Source organism: Ptiloglossa arizonensis, chromosome 4 (genome assembly GCF_051014685.1).
Source record: "Ptiloglossa arizonensis isolate GNS036 chromosome 4, iyPtiAriz1_principal, whole genome shotgun sequence".
In the NCBI taxonomy this organism is placed as follows: domain Eukaryota; kingdom Metazoa; phylum Arthropoda; class Insecta; order Hymenoptera; family Colletidae; genus Ptiloglossa; species Ptiloglossa arizonensis.
This window is the reverse complement of record NC_135051.1, coordinates 13,844,746-13,862,577: the sequence shown is the minus strand read 5'-3', so window position 1 is coordinate 13,862,577 and position 17,832 is coordinate 13,844,746. Positions and strand designations below refer to the sequence as shown.

The 17,832-nt window shown below is 34.8% G+C and overlaps 1 protein-coding gene and 1 long non-coding RNA gene across 12 annotated transcripts; one reads left to right on the top strand and one right to left on the bottom strand.

Annotated features, from left to right (window-relative positions):
• Nucleotides 1-8,518: 8,518 nt before the first annotated feature.
• LOC143146433 (uncharacterized) lies at nucleotides 8,519-14,859 on the bottom strand. 10 transcript variants are annotated; one of them, XR_012991939.1, is made up of 3 exons: nucleotides 12,260-14,859; nucleotides 11,780-11,937; nucleotides 11,062-11,704 (listed from the first exon to the last, which is right to left on the bottom strand). It is a non-coding gene; the product is annotated as an uncharacterized LOC143146433 (long non-coding RNA). The 10 variants fall into 10 exon arrangements; XR_012991937.1 differs by having other exon boundaries at nucleotides 11,815-11,937; XR_012991940.1 differs by having other exon boundaries at nucleotides 11,815-14,029; nucleotides 14,109-14,859.
• On the top strand, nucleotides 14,444-16,737 carry LOC143146434 (omega-conotoxin-like protein 1). 2 transcript variants are annotated; one of them, XM_076310748.1, is made up of 4 exons: nucleotides 14,564-14,601; nucleotides 15,255-15,375; nucleotides 16,064-16,174; nucleotides 16,439-16,737. In XM_076310748.1, the coding sequence occupies exons 3-4, from the start codon at nucleotides 16,082-16,084 to the stop codon at nucleotides 16,571-16,573; spliced, it is 228 nt and encodes a 75-aa protein (XP_076166863.1). In that variant the 5' UTR covers nucleotides 14,564-14,601; nucleotides 15,255-15,375; nucleotides 16,064-16,081; the 3' UTR covers nucleotides 16,574-16,737. The 2 variants fall into 2 exon arrangements, with proteins under 2 accessions (XP_076166862.1, XP_076166863.1); XM_076310747.1 differs by lacking the exon at nucleotides 15,255-15,375 and having other exon boundaries at nucleotides 14,444-14,601.
• Nucleotides 16,738-17,832: the final 1,095 nt, after the last annotated feature.

Genomic DNA, 17,832 nt, shown 5'->3' with positions numbered 1-17,832 from the left:
CTGCATTTAATCGATTAGTTTCTATAAAGTAACCGTTTCGAATTCAGTAAGACATGGTACCAAACGTACGATAGGTATTATACTTCTATGTTTTATATTAGGAGGTCCTGAAAATGATCAATACAAAGCACTCAATTTTATTTCGTTTTGAAAAAGTAACGTTTACTTTGTGATGGTTTACACAGTGTCGTGTAATTCCAGAATAACGGAAAAGGAGATAATTCTCCACGAAAAAAATTAAACAAACATGTAGAATGACATGTTTTGGTACGAAAATTCGTGAAGTACACATGTGCATACTTGACTATAACACGGTTCAGCGAATGGCGTTGTTGATGTTTATACGTTTGCATGTAATGCATAGAAAGATACATTTTTTACTAGAAATAAATATATATATATGATTTTCTCAATGAAAATACTGAAGACTTTTTATACTTAAAATACAGAACGGTCCATTAATTACAAAATTTTGATTCTCGAATTACACTTTTGAGTTTACATTTATCGAAACTACACAATATTTCTATCAATGTGTTAATGAGATCGAATATTAGATTTCATTTTCTTGAGCTTCACTCACCTTTAACATCATGCATTTACAACTATATTACAAAACTCTTTTATATTTGTACCCAGGACTATGCGTATCTGACAGATTTTCGAAAACAATTATTTTTGAAAGGAAGCTATGTAAAAAATAATTTTAATTTACATTTCCGATTCATTTGAAGTCAAGTAAGTAATATCCATATACTTAGCGTCTCTAACTCGTTTATCTTGTATATACACTTCTCTACATATGTGTGTGTGTGCGTGTGTATAGCAAGGATATTGAATAAATATAATTATTAAGCAACCTTTCGCATAAACATTTCATTTATTTCTATATAAATAAAATCTAAAACAAAACTTTTCAAATTTATTTACATTGTACATAAATAGAATACAAAACAAAATTTTATTCGTATAAATAAATAAAATGTTTATACGAAAACTTACCTCTTTTTCAATTGCACTAGAAATTACCTCCCGCTCTGTATATAAACGTGAACGACTTGCAAAGAAATTAGCGAAGTCAATGTTTATTGCAGTACCTGTATACTTTCGAATTCAATTACCGTCTGATACGAAACACTGTGTACGATCAACAGGAATGTTGAGATAAATTAATTTGCCATTTTTGTTACCTTACACTATTTTGTTTCAGGCACTCGTATCTATACGCAAGATTTTCAAGACAAATCATACTTGACGGAAATGAAAAAGATATTTCTCTTGGTTTTCATTGTACTAATCGCTACTTCAACGATAGTTGTGTTACTTGCGATAAACTGTATCCTAAGAAAGAAACTTCACAAAAGAGTCTGACCACCTAGAAACGTAATGAAATAGCAATGGTGCAAGAATCCTTCGAAAAGTAAGTTCGTGCAATCGCACAAGAAAATTATCGAACATGTTAAACATTGATGTTAATAAATACTATTTGGTAATTATTTACATTAGAATCTACTTAGTTTCAGGTATATTTACAAAAATATTTATCATATTTTGTATCGTGCCTACAGTTCTTGTAATTCAAAGTTTCAGATACACTCAAGACGAATCAGAGTCCTGTGGTAAAAGTGTAAATAATAAATAATATGGCAATTACAATTTGTATTAAACTTTATCTTAGACTATCGTTACTTGAAATTGGAAATATTTCAATCATAATATTAAAGAAATTAATTATTCGGCTATAACAATCGTATGGACAACATAATGCTTTTTACGAGTCCTGTATTCGGATTAATAATATTCTCTTCGGAATAAAACCGAGTGACAATTACACAACGAAGGAAAATTTGTTCAAAATGTTTATCTTGACTCCCCTAATGTAAATAATTACCTCTATTTTATAGATAGACTTACGATAGACAATCACATGCTCGTTCAAATCACCTAAGCGAACAAAGACTTAAGGTACAGACGCAACGTGTCTTAACAACTGTTTAAACAGCTAAAGATATTTGTAATTTCTAAAAATCAATATGTTTTTCTTCTATAAGCATAACTTCTAATGGTATAATTTTATTGCCAACGACAGATTGCTTTCCCGAAAGTTTGTCATCCGCTGATCGAATCGGATCGTATCAATTTATCAGTAATTGCGCCGCCTATTTCGAGAGAGTGTATACACACGCTCACGGCGAGATTCAAATGTACATGATACTCTATGAACTGAAATTTATACAAAATAAACAACTACATTAACAAACATTAAACCATCATCGCTAATAACCATCTAGATGCAATTGACGCATTGGTAAATACATATGTATCTTAAAAAACGGGTGAAACGTTTAGAGGAAACTATATTTTCAAATGAAACACGAAAGTAATTACTTTCCATACACACAATATTCAAATCGCTTACATGGCAAATTCGGCTATTTGTTAAATGGAATTAATTTTCGTTTGCTCGTGAATAAATCGTGTTAAATAAGTTCTATCACGGAGAAACATGTTTTGTTATTCAAGGATATGAAACCGTTTATTTTTACAAAAATAGTACTTTCTTTTCTCCTGTATACAGCAATCGAAAAATTCAATTTTAGCGTGTAATTTTAATGTTCGAAAGTGTTGGAAAACTATCTCCAACTAAGATCTTACATTTTATATTTCGAATTTCTATAGAAAACGTGCATAACCAAAACTCACATGTATATTTTCCAAAAGTTATAAATTTCCATGAAATTAAACTTATAGACAACGTCTATATATTTGTTTTATATGTTTTTATGTTCTGACATCAGTAATAACCAAGATAATGCACTCTTTGCGTAAGAACAAATTTTCCAATGTTTCGTGTGAACAAAATTTGTTTATCTATAGCTTACTCTAGCTATCGGAACGTATTCAAAATTGTTGCTGACCACATACATGGAACCATTTGTAATCGGAGAAAACATCGATGCCTTTGATCATAAATTTCACTTCGAATCTCGATAAAAATTAATTTCTATAGACAAATGTATCATTTATAATGCACGAATAAAATGCATATTGTAACATTAATGTTCGCAATATACGTAAATGTTAATAACAATCGCAGAGAAGAACAAACACTTATTGAAATCGTTCGTCTTCGCGGATTTTGCAATATTTTGATATTTATTTATCATACTTATTAACAACCGTCATAGGATCGTAGATTAAACCATTATCAACAATGTCCTAGTATAAATAATGGCTTAAAATATCATTTCGTTGAGATATTCTTTGTTCACGAAGGAATTCTTCATTGAGTTTCAACCGACATTGTCAAGGCTACACATATCGATCATCGCGAAGATTTTCTATTTAGAAAAGCGATTAATTGAATTTCGCCGCTTTTGAGTAAAAAATGCAACTTCTACGCGTATTGGGTAAATTATAAGAATTAAACAAATTTTAAATTAATGTATCTAATGAACAATTGTAACTTTTTATGCTTTAAAACTTTACGAAACACCTTTTAGTTTGAATCTCGATCTAAATCAATTACTATAAGTTACTTCATCACTTTTAATGCATAAATAAGATACACATTGTTCGATCAATATTGGGAACATGCATAAATGTTAGTAACAATCGCGGAAATGGAGAAACATTCACCGAAACCGTTCGCCTTCGAAGATTTCGATTAGATCGAACAAAGACAATGGAAGAAACGGTAAGTCACCTTGGGGAGGGTATATAAGGAGCCCCCGGTTGTTTAAAATTTCATTCTTCCTGGAGCCTCCGAGGTGGACGGATACCTTCATTTTAGGTTTATGGATGGATGGAGGGGGGACCCCCCACTTGGTAACCGGTACTGACTGCCAGTAGGCGGTGGTCAGTACTGGCGACCACTTCCTTAATTTTTTTTTTCTTTTTCACCTTTTTCCTTTGGTTAATTTGTTTTATTTGTTCTCTGATTTTAATTTGTACTCGTTTTTCCATGTTTACTTTCTTTGTTTAACATTTATCAATTTAGCCTCTGTCTAATTCATTTCATTTGTACTCTGATTTTAATTTCTACTTGTTTTGACATGTTTATTTTGTTCCACTAACCAAATTCATTTCTATTTTCTATTATGCCATGACTTTAGGTTTCTCTTAGGTTTCTCTTAGATACATTCTCTTAGATGTATCGGAAAACGAAGAACAAAGAACGAAGAGGACTGATGTATTGCATCCTCCGCGGGACTGTTAATTCTAAGTATAGATTAAGTTAGTTTTAAGGTCTCCATGTACGAATATCTGTGATTTGCCGAGCAATTATCCAATCTTTAGCTTCTTTTTGCTCGCTTGCTCGTATCTCAGTCCGGCCACCTCTGCTTGTTGCATAAGCAAGTGACCGGCCGTGGAGGTGGACCGAACGCTCGATCGCCGTCTCTTCTGGTGCGTCCGCTTTGAGAGAGAAAATGCTGCGAACACAGGGGCAGGTGTTCGCACCGGTCCCTGCGGAAGCCCTTGTTCCATAAGACCCTCTCTTCGTCATCCTCCGTGAGTCAGGTCCACGCTCTGCGTGGCTCCTGGCTGCGGAGTTGGGAGAAACGGGGCACTCCTCTAGAGGAGTGGACGGCGTCGCGCATTTCCTTGAGAATCGGGCCCACTGAGGGGAAACGGGACCGAACTAGTAGGACCAACTCCACGGTTCGCGTCGCGTATTTCCCAATTTTGCCTAATTTTTCCATAATGTAATTGCTGGGCAGAATTAAACGAGGAGATCGAAGGAACATTGATTCCTTCTATCTCCGCAGTTAAAATAAGTTAGTTTTAAGGCTGTGATCTGCCAAGCAATTATCCAATTTTTAGCTTAATTTTGCTCGCTTCGTCGTTCCTCGGTCCGGTCACCACTGCTTCTTGTACAAGCAAGTGGCCGGCCGTGTAAGTAGTCCGAACGGTCTATCGCCGTCTCTTCCGATGTGTCCGCTTCCAGAGGGGGCATGTTGCGAGCACAGGAGCAGGCATTTTTGCCGGTCCCTGCGAAAGCCTCCAAAATAAGACCCTCTCGTCGTAAAGATGGAGAAACGGGGCACTCCTCTAGGGGAGTGGTAGGCGTCGTTCGTTTTCTCTGGAATCGGAACCACGGAGGGGAAACGGGATAGACCTAGTAGGACCAACTGCACGGTTCGTGTCGCGTCTTTCCCAATTTTGCCTCATTTTTCCATAATGTAATTGCTTGGCAGAACTAAACGAGGAGATCGAAGGAACATTGTTTCCTTCTATCTCTGGAGTTTAGTAATTTCGTTTGTATCGCGTATCGAGGGAGATCGATGGAACTTTGATTCCATCTATCTCCCTCCGGGTCTCCGCTCGCAGCAACCTCCACGTGGTGAGACCTGGTAATCGGTATTACTCGCGACGAACAATTATTCTTAGTCGCGGGTAGTACCGAGCTAATTGGCTGCGAACTTCTGTTAATTGTAATTGATCAAGAAGTGCGTCATAATTTGGCGATTGGTATCCACAGAGATATACGAGGAAAAAAGGACAGAACCTTGAAGTATTGAAAAACAAGTCACACGTTATTTATGCAATGTGGGTGCTTCATTGAACCCCTCGATCAGCTTTGGCTACGCATAGTACACGTGTTGCCGACGAATATTTTCTCGACTTGCTCGAAATATAAGTCGTTTCGACACTTCTGATGGGTAGTTTCTTCTTTGGAAATGTTTCGTTTTAAGTGAAGGTCTTTTTGTAAAAATAGGAAAATAATGCAGACAAACTACACAAATCGGTACCTTTTTTTTTGAAATTTGACGTTAATTTATAAATATTTAGGGCCAAAAACAATTAATAGATTATATACCGTCATATTCGAGAAACTCTCGTCTATTTTTGAAGATCAATTATAATGGAACCTTCTAGCGTTTTCACTTTTTATGTAATATCTCATTATTGTCGAAAATTCTGGGTTTTTGTAAAAACTCGTGTTTCTCGAAAACTGGGGGTGATATAGTAATTCGTATAATATTTGGTACTTTTGAACGGATAAGGAAGTGAATACTAAGAAATTTAGGAACCTAAATTTAATGGTGCCTACTTCGAACAATTTCGAATACAGTCGAACAATTGGTAAAAAACAGATACAGTTGTAATTCCGAAAGAAAGTCATATCAGACATATGTTTATATAAACTCTTTTTATTAATTCAGCGTGCTGAATTCTTCTCTGAAGCTTTGCTCCCATGTTTTAAAACACCTTGTATAAATATATTATAGAATAATCAGTCTCAGAAAAGTGAGTGTTCTACGAACGGTCCAATCTCCCTATTAGTATGGATAATGAAGGTTTGACTGTAGTTGTTTAAAGTAGGTAATACTAGGTTTGTTAACGGAATATCGTAGAGAGAAGGCGTCGATTGACAAATTGCACTTGCAAGTATCATAAGCACCAAATGGCCGTTACAGTAGCAACAATTGTAAAAATATTGTATAGTATATGGAACTGTAGTTGTTTGTACATACAAACGTACATTTGTATATAGCAAAACACAAAATACTTACCGATATTATGCTGATACTTTCCCGTTACGTCTGAGAAATTCTGTAAGAAATGGAGTTATGAAAATATTGAGGTGACGATATATCGATTTACAAAAATGCTAGTATATCATTGTTTAACGGTATTATTAATGATAAATAATTCCTTTTATCATTTGTTTCTTCTGTGTGCTATATATAAACTTTATGCACATTGCATTCGTAAGTATATGTATCAATAATGGTATATTTATTTCATATATGGCTACTATGTATATAAACATTTTTAGCTTTTTACTGCCCAATTAATCTGTAATAGGCTCTGTGCTGAATTAATTTTATATTCTTTTCTTTTAATATTTAATCACACTTGCAAATATGTGATAAACAAATAAACATAATAGTTTAATAAATAAATAAAAAGTCTTATAAAATTGTTGATGAATGACGAATAGTTTGTTATTTCTTTAACTGAAACATCTAAAATAATATTATTACATTTAAAAGATTAATACATGTAACAGAGATTATATTGGTTAGATGAACACCAGAAAAGTATCGATACTATTTCGGTTTTGCAGATTTCGATATTATAAAGCTTCCAGTACAATTTAATCAAAAAATTACCAATACTGAAATAATTTCGGTTTTATTTAACACATAATGTGTGACGCGCCAATTCCCGTGAGAGACCCACCTCATATAAATATGCGACAGTACTGATTTTCTATTTTATGTCTGCATAAACAGACGAAGTATGAAATATGGACCAATATTACATTATTTTCGATACAATATTTAAAGTAATCAGTGAACCTATTTAATACGTTTAATTTATACATAGATAAAAGAATACACTCCATTAATTAATGCGTTGAGTTCCTGTATAAACGATAAATGACGATTTTCGAAATTTTCATTCGATGATATGCACTTTAAAGCTGAAGCTTTGAACGTTCATTTGGGATTTCGAACGATTGTTATAAAAAAAAACAAACGACTAATCGATGAATCATAATGGGAAATTAAATTGTGTTGTCATTTCGTGTCATTTCATTTAAGATTCTCAGATTGATTCTCATTTTCCTCATTTTTTTCGTATAACCTATTCGTATAACCCCCAAAATATCTTCATTCTCTTAAATTATTTGTTATTTAAATAAACATCTTCAGTGAAGGTAAGAGAAGTTATATGTTACAATTAACGAGTAAGGTAATCCTTGACAGAGACCAAGTCATCGAAGAATCGTTCCTTAGAATTATGTATCTCATTCTTATCATCGACAGCATTTGCTATTGCTTCTTCCGATTTCTCGGAAGATAAGATATACTTTATATGTCTCCCAAAAACGCTACAACGTGCTTAAATAATGTAACAATAGATAGACATACCATAAATATATATATATATAAAGTTAATTAAAAAAAAAACACATTTGTCAATTTACAAATATTTCGAACAATTGAAAACTTATTGAAATATGCAGTAATCGCATTTATATCTATCAATTACATCGAGCTGGATATCTAATTAATTTCATTCACAACTCATCAGAAATAAAAGAAACGATGATAACGCTCGACAATCGATTTGAACGTCAAATACAATTAGTAGCTTTTTGAAATTAGAATCTAATGAACATTTCAATGACAATAATAGCATTAACACTCATACTGAAATGATAATTCGTAAACGAACGTAATTTACTAATTCGAAAATTAATTGTTATAACTTCATAATAATTATCAACAAAAATAATTTTTCTCCCTGTTTCATCACGAAATCGATTTCGTTTTTATCTCTAAAGACATCAGTCTTAATTAGTATATAGGATTCATTCAACATTCACATGGATATTGATTCTCAACAACAAAGAATCGTATAAGACACTGTTATAAAATGAGTTAAATTTTTGGTAGGTAAACTTGTACAGTACATTATAGTAAAATGGTTCATCTCAGTTCCTTTTTTGTTTATTAAATGAAATTATCATTATACATCACGTTGTTTCAAACAATTTTCATTGTTGAAATGAGTTCGTATCAACAATATAGTTCACATCAAATTTGGAATTTCATTAGGATGGCAAATTTGGAATAAATTCGAAAGTACTTACAATTGTGATATATTATAATATACTTACAAACTCATCGACAAATGTTGTCACTACTAAAATGTTCCTATTTTCTACACTAGTTAGCTACTTACGTTCTTGCAAACTTACCTATTCGAAGAAATTTATTACCAAGTAAAATAAACTATATTCTAATAAAATCAATAATACAAAATTCGAAAGCACAATTTATATAATTTCTATCTAATTACGTATTAAGAATAAATGCAATCCAATGATGTCATGTTGCAAGAAGAGAACTATTCTTGACACGACTGTATCTCGAAAAGAAAGAACTTGCAAATAAATGTTTGGAAATAAAGTGAACGAAAAAACAGGAAGTCCATGAGAGTCAAAAATAGTTAAACTTACAAAATTATCACGTTATTTCGCTGTTTTTTTTTTTTTTTTTTTTTTTTTTCAAAAACAGAGTGGATGGAGAAAGAGATCGGCCACAGTTCACGGTATGGTGGAACTCAACGATCTGAAAAAAAAGAAAAAAGAGGAATGATCAGCATTTTCACTTGGCTACCGTCTACGGATAAAAGGATAATATTACCGGATGATTCGGTTTTCTTTCCAGTTGTTTCCTATTAAGCGAATTAAAGAACAAGAGGGCTTTGTCGAGAAATCAATGGAATGTATAAAGCCTGCAATATGTAGTCAATGGAATATCGGCGCAGAAAGCAAAAAGTGCTCCAGCCGTTTCATACCGACGAATGGAAAAAGAATGTTCGCGGTGGATGCCTCTTTTGAATTGTTGTACAGTTTAGAGTATAATTGGAACGGATTATAATTGTTGAAGAGAGAAAGACGGGAACGGGTTAGGTTTTGATTTTTACGTAACGACGGAGATACGCGTCTCGAAGGTATTATTCTGCGGAATTAAATGCCAGACCCAGAACAGCCTGTAGCTACTGTAATATAATAGAACGAGCTTTTTTCGAAAAAAGGAAAAGAGAAAAAAAAAAGAACGAAAAAAACCTTGTACGTACAATAAAATTGTAAAATTACGGAATATTCGAACGTTAATATGCCGACACGCAAAAGGAAGATTGAACGCACGGCTCTTGAATGTGAAATCGAAAAATACAAACTCGAAACATTGAAATGATTGAGCTCCGTCGGTTTGTAATTTTCATATTCGACGCTTGTAATATTCTTATCGTTTCGTTCTCGCCTTTGTCTCTCCTTCACCGAGGTTGTCGTTGATATTGCACGAACGCTACCGATTTGATTTGGTTTTCAAAAAGAAGCAACAAGGTTACTTAGCAGCGCCGAGGGGAATACAAAATGGTTCATGGGCGCAAACGTGAATCGAACGCGTGTTTACAAGAAAACGTAAGTTGAAGAGAAATAATCTATGCACCGCTGAAACGTATACATCGCTTTTCCAAGAATGTAAACTGTCGCGTATTTTCCATTTTAATCGAGTGTTCGGCCACTTTTCCGTCGTTTAATTCCTTGAAAATCTTTCTTAACATATTGATACTAAGAACAGATTATTCCGAATTATAAACAACGTAATTTTTCGCAATAGTCATTTCACGTAGAACTTTTCATTTTTATCATCAGTCACAATTTCATTTCGAAAGCATCGTTACATTATAAATTATTGCACTTCGTTATATTTTCCCTTTCTATACAATTCCAACTAGTTAATAGTTTTCTTTTTCCATAAGAGAGGCTTTGTTGGTAAACATTATGTATAATCGTTTCTATGCACTACTCTTTTAACCTTGCGCGAAGTTAGATAAGTTTTTATCGTTTGGGTTTATGTGCTGCTAGTGAACATATTTCGTACGATCATTAGCTTTATCTGCTATGATAGTGAGAAATGATCTTAAAATCGACGAAATACTGTGTCTCTATAATAAATTTGCTTCAAATTTTTCACATTCGTAGACCTATGTTGTCATCGGTTTTCGTTATAAATTTTTTCTTAAGTTTATAAGGAATGGAGCAAGGTGGTAAAAATCGCAGTAAATTTCTTTTGATTGAATAAAGATATTGTAATTTGACTTATTCTACGAAATAGATAGAAAAGAATCATTGTTTTTAGATGATATATAGTTTTCACGGATTACCACTATTTCACGGAATTTATTTCTTCAATTTATCTGATAAGAATTCATATTAATTACTATGGCAAAAAAGTACTTTCTCCCAGTAATAACAAAAAAATGTCGAGTATTGACAAAATAGAAGTAATGTTACAGTCGGTTTCAATGAGCTTCGTTAAATAGAAAAGGGTACATACATTTCATATTAAATAGCTTGTGAATATTTGTTAATATGTTAAACGTTTTCGATCAATACGAAAACTCTCTTCGAAAAATTTTATGACTTAAAGGAACATAATTTAAAAGCAAATAGTATAGTGTATAATCGTACATTTAAAAGATCTGAAAACATAAATATTTATGTATTTTTACTTGATATTTTTATCCGAATCTTATGCAATAGGTTTGTACGAGGAAAATGATAATTTAAAAATTCTGTAGATGTATAAATTATCCAAATAATGTTCAAATCCTGAGTGCTATATGAGAATCAGTATGTGAGAACATCAACGAACAGTTCGTGCACCGTGACGACACTGATAACAATATGATGTAATGTATTTATTTGTACTTTCTGTAATATGTATTGGAATGAAAACATAATATGATTTGTGATTATAAATTAACAAATAGTCGTGAATGAAAAATTTTTCCAGTAAGTATTGGTGACTTCCTGTAAATATCTTTAACTCTTTTATAGTCGTCGATGGAATATTATTATTTACTCTTTTTAATGAAACTGTGGTTGTCAACTGTTTTATGCATAACATTTGGACACTTAATTGTTCTGAGATTACCACTTCAGGATTATTGTTGCCGTTAAATAATTATTTTATCACACTCTTTTTATGAAACAATTTTTTATGTTATACTTTCATCGTGTTACAATTTCTATACGTTTTACATTGCAAGTATGCATTATTTACTGCATATAATTTACATTGTTTCTTTTGCTCTAAACTCCTCTTTTCGCAAAAAATTGTTCAACAATTCATCCTTTACAGACTCGAAGTCTCCATTCAGTGCAAACATACTGAAACAGTAAATACATATATATTTATCGAATAGATAATTGAAATGATAAAACATGAAAAATTAAAATAAATACAAAGGCAGCAAATAGCAAAGCATAGGAATACCCACGCGACCGTTACTCTTATTTCGTTGCGTGCATTCGCGTCAATTTCGTTACCGCGAACGAAACCCGGTTCGAATTAATCGCTATAACTCGTAAACCAAACATTTCCCCAATTCAACTTATGTCATCTGAAAAAGCATCGAACAGGATATAATTGAAATAATTTTTTATCAATATCTGGGGAGAATATTTTATCTGCAATGATTATTATGAATTTCTTCTGGCTGGATAAATAAAAAACATGGATATAAATCTTACAAAATAATGGTAACTCACAGTAACAACGTATTTACTCCTCTTGCTCCATTCTCTATAGACTTACAACAAAATTGACAACGAGAATTGGTGGCGAACAGATAGTTTTACAAATGGACAAAATTTGAAGCAAATTTATAGCTGATGTATATTTAAAACATTGATTATCCAAAACATTAACACGTTCGTACTTACCAATATAGATTCATCGTTATTATAATTTTTGTTCTCGACACGATCAGTTACTTGTATAAAAAGTAATAAGGAGAATAATAAAGCGTTGTTATTTACAGTAAATTTCTATTGTTACTTTATTGATTAGAATTTCTTCAAATAAATGTAACCTTTGTCAGGTACACACAAACGAACAAAAACCGTAATAATATTTCATTTAATTTTCTGCAACGAACATTCCAAATACACGTATAAAATACAGAATATAAAACAATTATACAGTAATTACACAGATACGGAGAAATAAAATTAAAGCGATATATTTTGCGCTAATGCCTTTAAAAGGTCCATATCAGTGTACATTTCTCGGCTCTGTAATATTCTTTTAATACGTTCTTCTATCAAACAACCATTTCTTTTTTTCTTTCGAAGTGTTTCATTTCGTAATATTTTCTGTACGATGTTTTCCATAGCTGCTTGTTTTTTCTTAATTTTTATAATTATTAAACATAAATTAACTTCATGCTGATTGAATATAGACTGCTAACATCGATACCAAGCTTCGACGTTGTTTTGTGTAAGTGTAAGTGTTTGTGTAAGGAAAATCATGTGAATAATTGTAAACAGATTATACTTCTTGGAAAAGTACTTGGAAAATTACTTTTCCGTTAGATTTTCTTATTATTCCACACATTCGAGTAAGAATAATAACTTTAAGACAGTATTATAAATGTATTTGGAACTTTCTTCGATTGCAAGCATAACAGGCACGGAATTTGCCTTGCAAAAAAAACTAAATATTTAATTCGAACCGCATTTTTTTATCAATATCTTGCGTTGAACATTCCTACATACATTTTAGCACAAGAGACAAAAGTACCCTTTTATTTTTGCATAAAGAAATGCGAAATTTATCGTATATTTTGCAGCAATTTCAAAAAATGTCGAAACAAATATGTAGACAAAAAAATAATGTCAAATGTAGAAAAGATTGTAATTTTTCAGCTAAGTGAGTAATTTTTTCTAATAACATTCTACATATCATCGGTTTTTGATGTTAATAAGGCATAGAATATCGGACTAATGCATTTATCGTGTACAATTGTTTAAAAAATGATGGAATTATTTTGAACGTTCTCTCTATTGTTCAACATTTTGTATTAGTTGAAATCTTTATATTATTCTCCGTTGTAAATAGTATTATGTTTTTTTATTCCTCTCTCAAAATTGCGACAAAAATTTATGATTCAACGTTTTGGTAAAATCCTCTGGTAAATTGATTTCCTCGATACTTTATTCTTCTACAGGTTTATTTTTCTTTCTCAGACACAATGTTTGTTGTTTTAACGCTCCATCCGTAGGAAGATACGATCAAATGGATTTTTCAGTTTTAAAAGTTATATTTCTAACAATAGTACAGGAGTTTTCGTTAGCAACTAAAGATAACTTTTGATTTCGTTGCAGTATTTAATAACTCCTACACGTGATGCTTCTGAACAATGATTATGTGTTTATGCGAAGAGTCGCGATAACAATTACATATTAATTGTGTATATATGTGTATTGTGTTTGCAGCACCACAATACTCTCAACTGTTTTCTTTAATGCTACATTTTTCACAAACCTAATAATACAATTTACTTCTGTTTTTATTTGTTCTACACGTAAAACCATCGATTACAATTTTTTGTTTTCCACCAATAGAGAAAACAACTTCTGCCACTTGTTTGAAATTAATCTGGCTCGTCGAACTCATTGCGTTTGTTTCGCGAACAATTTAACGTAGCTGTCCTGAACCAAAGGAGAAACTGTATCGACGAGTTAACACGACGCAGCTTAATCCATATGTATAATAACAAGCATTTCTTACATAACTACCGATATCGGTGAAAACGAAGTCAAACCTGTCGGTAAATACAGACTGTCGACGAAATGAATGCCGAGGAAGTCATTTGTCGATGATTGGAACGTGTCGGTGAAAACATAGCGTCGACGAAACTGAATGTCGGTCAAACCGTATCGCTGAAGTCAGTGCCAGTGAAATGTATCGAACGATAACAACCACATGATTATTCAGTTACGCACAAAAGAGCGCGAGTCTCGACTAGGAACGAGATAATCGTATGGGCCTTACAATCGCGAAGAAATGTGAGTCATATGTCCGAGAAATGTAACATATTCTTGCAAACACGGTTCGTAGTCTTCCAATATACGCGACACACGAGTTAAGGAACTTGCCCGAGTGACGCGACGTTGCGGTATAAAAGCGTAGTGTGAAGCAAGTCGTCGAGTCAGTTAAGATCAAACTCTTGGGCCCCACACTCCTAAGAAAGAGCTCTGTGTTGTCGTGTCCGTTGCTACTGGTGAGTAGAATTTATGCGCAGTTTCTCAGAGGGACTGTCCTCGAAGCGTTGAGAACGCGAGCGTTGTGTTAATTCGCTCGTAACGTCGAAGATCGATCCGCTAAACGGACGTCGATTGATCAATTGATTAATCAAATGAAACACGGTTCGACGTTCGGTACCTTTGTGCAAAGTGTTCTGGTGTTTAATTCGGTGCGACGGAATCTTAATGTTTGCACGACGTTAGAACGAAACGAAGAGTAAATAAAACGCTGCGCGTCGAATCAGGTAGGTAAACAAAAGGATCGAAACGCGTTGGACAACTTCAAAAGGAAGAAAAGTGAAATTTCCACAATGGGAGAAAATCTTCTTAGAATTCTCGGTAGTACATCGTGTAACGTTTTCTCAAACGTTATTATATCGTTGTTACTTTCTCGTCCACCGTTATTTCTCCGTTCTGTGTTTTTCATTAGCGTGTAATTAAAGTACATTGTTCCGGAGGAATTAAAAAAAACAAACATTAGCTCCCCGATAATGGTCGTTCGTTACTCTTTCGATTACAGAACTTATCAATCCGACAGACGAACACAATTGGCTCGTAAATTTCCTCCAGAATTAATTTAATCGTGCGCGCGTCAGGGTACTGTTATTTATTCGTCATCTTTTACCAACAGCTAAAAAGTTCTATCCGCGTTGAATACGCGACAACCACTTCGTGAAGTAGATTGATGCTGTACATGTTTGGCCGTGACCGTACACTTTAGTCACTCTGTCCGCTATTCAAGAACGAGTCAGGTCAGTAGTTAATGACTCATTCATGGACACCTGTGCACGCCGTGCCCGCACAAAACTGGCGCGCGCGTGTGCGTCCGTTCGTTAGGTTGCGTAATGAGCTGGAATTCCATGAATCCGTGGATGACCTTTGTAGTTCCGTGCCTTCTACGGTGCCGAGACAAGACATAATTGCATTAAGAAGCGTCTCGCCTCTCGTTTTTTCCATCTTGCTTCGCGCTCGAACCTGACGCGTAGAACGTCCACGAGAAACGAGAAACAAACGTGTTACGGTGCGAAGTAATAATTACTCCGGAGCAACTGAGCGAAAGATGTTTTCTGAGATCGTTTCACTTCACGTCGAGGGAAATTAATCCCGAGTGAATACTAAAAATAAATCAGTCGAGTTAAAATACGAATAACTTTCGTTTAAATATTGAACACAACTGAGATTGGAATGCTACAAAATTGAGTCGAGTCAATTTCAAGTCAAGTCTCTCGTTTTATATAGTATTTTGGTTACCAAAGGGTGCACCAATCAGCGATTCGCATTTTCTCCGAGGAAAACTGCCCGAATTTTGAACTTTTACCTGCTGTATTTTATTAAAGGTTCTTAGAATGTAATTAAATAACACTATTGAAGCTAGGATTTTGTTCACGCCGTGACAAAACGAAACAGCTCCAGTGACGAAGAATAAATTTCTTTCTCAAGGAACAAATCCATCGCAAAATGGCCAAACTGATGCTGTACATCTTTATCACCTTGTTGGCTACCACCGTCATCATGGCGGCGCCCCAGAGCTGCGGTAGACACGGTGACTCCGTAAGTAAAAATAAAAGAATAAGAAAAATTCTTTTCACCTGTTCGTGGCTGCTAATGTCCACTTCGAAACCGATTATAGAAACCAGACGATCGTTAACCACGCGAAAGAAAGGGACAATCGCGACGATGTCGCGAGGACCCTGTTCCCGCTCGCTGAGAGTCTCACCTCGATCGGTCTCGAATTGAATTTTATAGCAACAGTAATAGTACGGCGTTTCGCGTCCACCTGCCGGATACCAATGGGAATTTATTTGTTCGTTTCAGTGTAACTCCGACCGAGAGTGCTGCAACAGCCTGAAGTGTCACAGATACGCGAACAGGTGTCAAGTGCAGATCACCGCGGAGGAGTTGCTGATGCAGCGCGAGATAATCTTAGGCAAGAAGGGCAAGGCTTACTAAAACGACCAGTAGACGTCCCCGTGATCGTAAGATTCCCCGACGAGACGCGACAAATTGGAAACGTTAACTCGGAGAATGGTAAAGACCCGAGAAACGAGTACCGCCCGCGGATGTAAACATACGTCAGAAATCACAAATAAATGGAACAAACAGGAAGCAGAGAATCTTCAAGAGTGCGCGTACAGGGTATACCAAAACACACGGGCGTGACTTCGAAGGTGAATTCAGCGCGCTGAAACAAGGAAGAAACGTTCGGTGTGACTTTGTTTTCAAATTCGATTGTTCGATCGTCTTCGAACGTGAAATTGTACGAATTCTCTGGTAGCTTCGAATAAGCACTGAGGATGGCTCGATGTATCCATCGGTGTGTCGTAAACCGAACACTTTAGACTCGCGAATAGAAATCCGAAGGATCGAAGTCCAACGACCGAGATAGTTGATCGAACGTTAAAAAATACTTACGCAATAAGGATAGAAAGATTGTACAGGTTTACCGAAAGACAAAAGACGATCCTTCGTCGTAAGGATTGCCGGAAGACAAAATGTCCGTAACGTGGAAACGAGGTAGTTGATTGGACGTTACGAAATATTTACACAACAAATAGAAAGGTTGTACAGGTTTACCTAAAGAAAAAAGACGATCCTTCGTCGTAAAGACCACCGAAAGACGAAACGTTCGTAACGTGAAAACGAAGGTCGTGTCGGATTACTGCATACGAATTTTTTTCATATTTAAAATGTTGAATTCGTCTCTGAAATTACACCCACGTGTTTTGGGATACCCTGTATGGTCACGGTTTTCATTACAAGCAATGTCGGCAATCGCAGAATTGTTTCGTTTCACCTTGTTCCATCGACGATCGAACGTTTTGACGATGGTATTTCGCGAAACGAACGCGAGCTCGCGCGGTCGCGACGCGATACAGCGGTACTCGGGATTTCCATTCCGGGAAGAGGTCACGATTATTAGGTCTACGATTATTATTATCAGCTCGTACGAGATTATTGCGTTACGTTTCTGAGGCAACGAACGCCGCGCTCGGTAATATCGTGGCGGTAAAAGTGTCGCTGTTATGAAATGAAATTCAGTCGATTCCACGCGGAAACGACTCCCCCTCGGTAACTCGGAGGGGGAGGGGGGCACTTAGAAAATAAACATTTTTAAAAATTATACCTGGCCAACCATGTAATTGCGCCGTGCACACTGGGAATTTAAGCGGCGCGTTCTATCGCCTCGCTTTCCGCTTTGCCCGATCACG

Bases quoted from the DNA above. Each gene is read 5' to 3' on its own strand.
- LOC143146434 (XM_076310747.1), top strand. From the start codon at position 16,082: ATGGCCAAACTGATGCTGTACATCTTTATCACCTTGTTGGCTACCACC. The intron at 16,175-16,438 runs GTAAGTAAAAAT...TGTTCGTTTCAG, and splicing joins GCGGTAGACACGGTGACTCC to TGTAACTCCGACCGAGAGTG.